We start from the raw sequence: 2206 nt of genomic DNA on the forward strand, positions 1-2206 counted from the left end.
ACCAGTCAGTCTACCATCAATAACTTAAAGACGAGTCAGACTACCGTCAATAATATACAGACCAGTCTGTCCACCATCATTAACTTACAGACAAGTCAGTCTACCATCATTAACTTANTCTCTGTATTCATTATGCAATATCAAACGTTTTATATAACTTTGAATACGTATTATTTACACATATACGACTGTTTCCAAAGCAGCTGGTTTCACGCTAGGATAGAATTGAGGTACGAATTCACTGTACCCCCATATTATGACAAACATGGAGGGCCGAGTCAGGGACTCGGTAGTGCGTCCATACCAGTAGTCTGTCACTTACATTATGTCTGTTTAACACCAGTCCTTACCATTTAATGTAGATTTACCTGAGTATCTGACGTATGTTATCATACATTATTGCCGAGAAAATGTGTAAATTAAAATCTAAAAAATCCGTATCAGGACTGGCACTGAATCTTTTACTGCTTTTACGTAATAAGATGTTTCTTTCTAGGTGATGACCGTTTTATTGCCGCAAAGGAATAAGTTCTAAATATTTACTGTCATTAATACGTATAGTATATTTTTAAGTGACGTCTTTGTTCTAGGTGTTGACAGTCTTACTGCCGCTGGTTTTTGTCCTGATGTTCCCGAAGATCGTGAACAAGTCATTTTTCGATACAAAAGTTCAAGATGTAAGTACCATTGCTACATCACCACACAACTGCTTCTAATTCTGCATTTTTCTGCGACACGCTCCTGTCATGGCAAAAGTGAAGGCACGAAAATAGCTGTTTAGATTGGTCTAAGGTAAAAAAAAACTGACCAATCGCTAGACTGATACCTCTCCTTTGAAGATTACAAAGGAGAGACGCCCTACTTCAAAGCCTGTCAATTTTTACCGTTACATGACCGCGATATTCTTTTGATGTACATCAAAGGATCGAACTAGTCTTCTTGTCTCTTCAACAAGGTGGCGCACACCGAGCCTTCAATTTTGCCATGACATATTCCAGGGGTGTAGAGAGCGAAAGTGAGCGTAACCCGAGGTGACAAATTAGAGCAATCATAAGTACAAACAATTTGCATAAAAGGGACATATTAAAGGGACACAATTTTGCAAGGCGGTTTTTTTTAATGAATGTATGTATTGTATGCACTTCCACTTATGTTACCTCGCTATCCCCATATTCATAGTCCGTTCCAAATGTCCAGTTTGACCACTTGAATTGTTTGGGAAAGCCCTACAAAATAGCGCCGATAACGTCACCTGACTAGGCTGTAAACACAAGTTGTGCGAGCGAGATGAAACGGTTTCCAAAGGGGCCCCCAGAGAGGGGCCGTCAGGCAACAGCAACTTCTTACCGCACTAGGAAACCAAGTTATATGATTTCTAAGTCCGTATTCAAACTTATTGAACAGTAATTATTCATCATTAGATGTTAATTGCACACTTGCCAATGTTCAGAATTTAAATTTATTAAACTTTAAACAAAAATTTGTTACCAATAAAATTAAACAAGGGTGGGGCACAAATTTTTACAATTTATCACAGCCTTCTCCCGTCATACATTTACAATTAAAGGTCAACAATGATAAAAGACATAAACATGAAGTAGATATATATTGAATTTAGTACCGGAATGTGGCCGGTACAGATGGTACGGGGCTAAACACCTTCCCTACACCAAGGGACAAACCTTTCTGATTTTTTTTTATATATTGCCGGGGCAGAGGAGGCCGGGTATTCATATTAGTACTTATTTAAATCTTGCATGTAAAAACAAAAATAATCGTTAAGTTCAGCAATATAATTAAATCATACCATTTTATTGAACCCGGTAATATTATAAATTATGTAAATCCACGGACTTAGATTCCACGTATCTTGGTGACCCAGAAAATACGCCGTGGGCCATCACAACAGGTACCCCTTGGAGGGCCTCATGGCAACATCAAACTAACCAGTCACTTATCCATTCCTTTCGCATGAACCACTGTATGATTATAGAAACACAAAGTAAACTCTCTCCAATACATGCCCATTAACATATTAAACTAAGTTCATCTGTGTTCAAACTCAGACAAAGATACTAGCGTGCTTTATAGTTTTAGATAACATAACATAAACAGCGCTAGCATTTCTGTCGATTCCATCTCAGCTTAACCGGCTATCCGCAAGGAATACATGCACCGTACTAACTGCTACGGCAGTTATTTTCTC

General features: G+C 38.3%; 1 protein-coding gene across 1 annotated transcript in view; it reads left to right on the top strand.

The window, feature by feature from the left end:
• Positions 1-595: 595 nt before the first annotated feature.
• Positions 596-2206, top strand: part of LOC110466259 — a 21080-nt gene continuing 19469 nt past the window's right edge. Inside the window, exon 1 of the mRNA XM_021522663.1 lies at positions 596-677. Coding sequence (XP_021378338.1) covers positions 627-677 — 51 coding nt within the window. The 5' untranslated portion in view covers positions 596-626. The remainder of the gene's footprint in view (positions 678-2206) is intronic.

Source organism: Mizuhopecten yessoensis, unplaced genomic scaffold (assembly GCF_002113885.1).
Source record: "Mizuhopecten yessoensis strain PY_sf001 unplaced genomic scaffold, ASM211388v2 scaffold1633, whole genome shotgun sequence".
Taxonomy (NCBI): domain Eukaryota; kingdom Metazoa; phylum Mollusca; class Bivalvia; order Pectinida; family Pectinidae; genus Mizuhopecten; species Mizuhopecten yessoensis.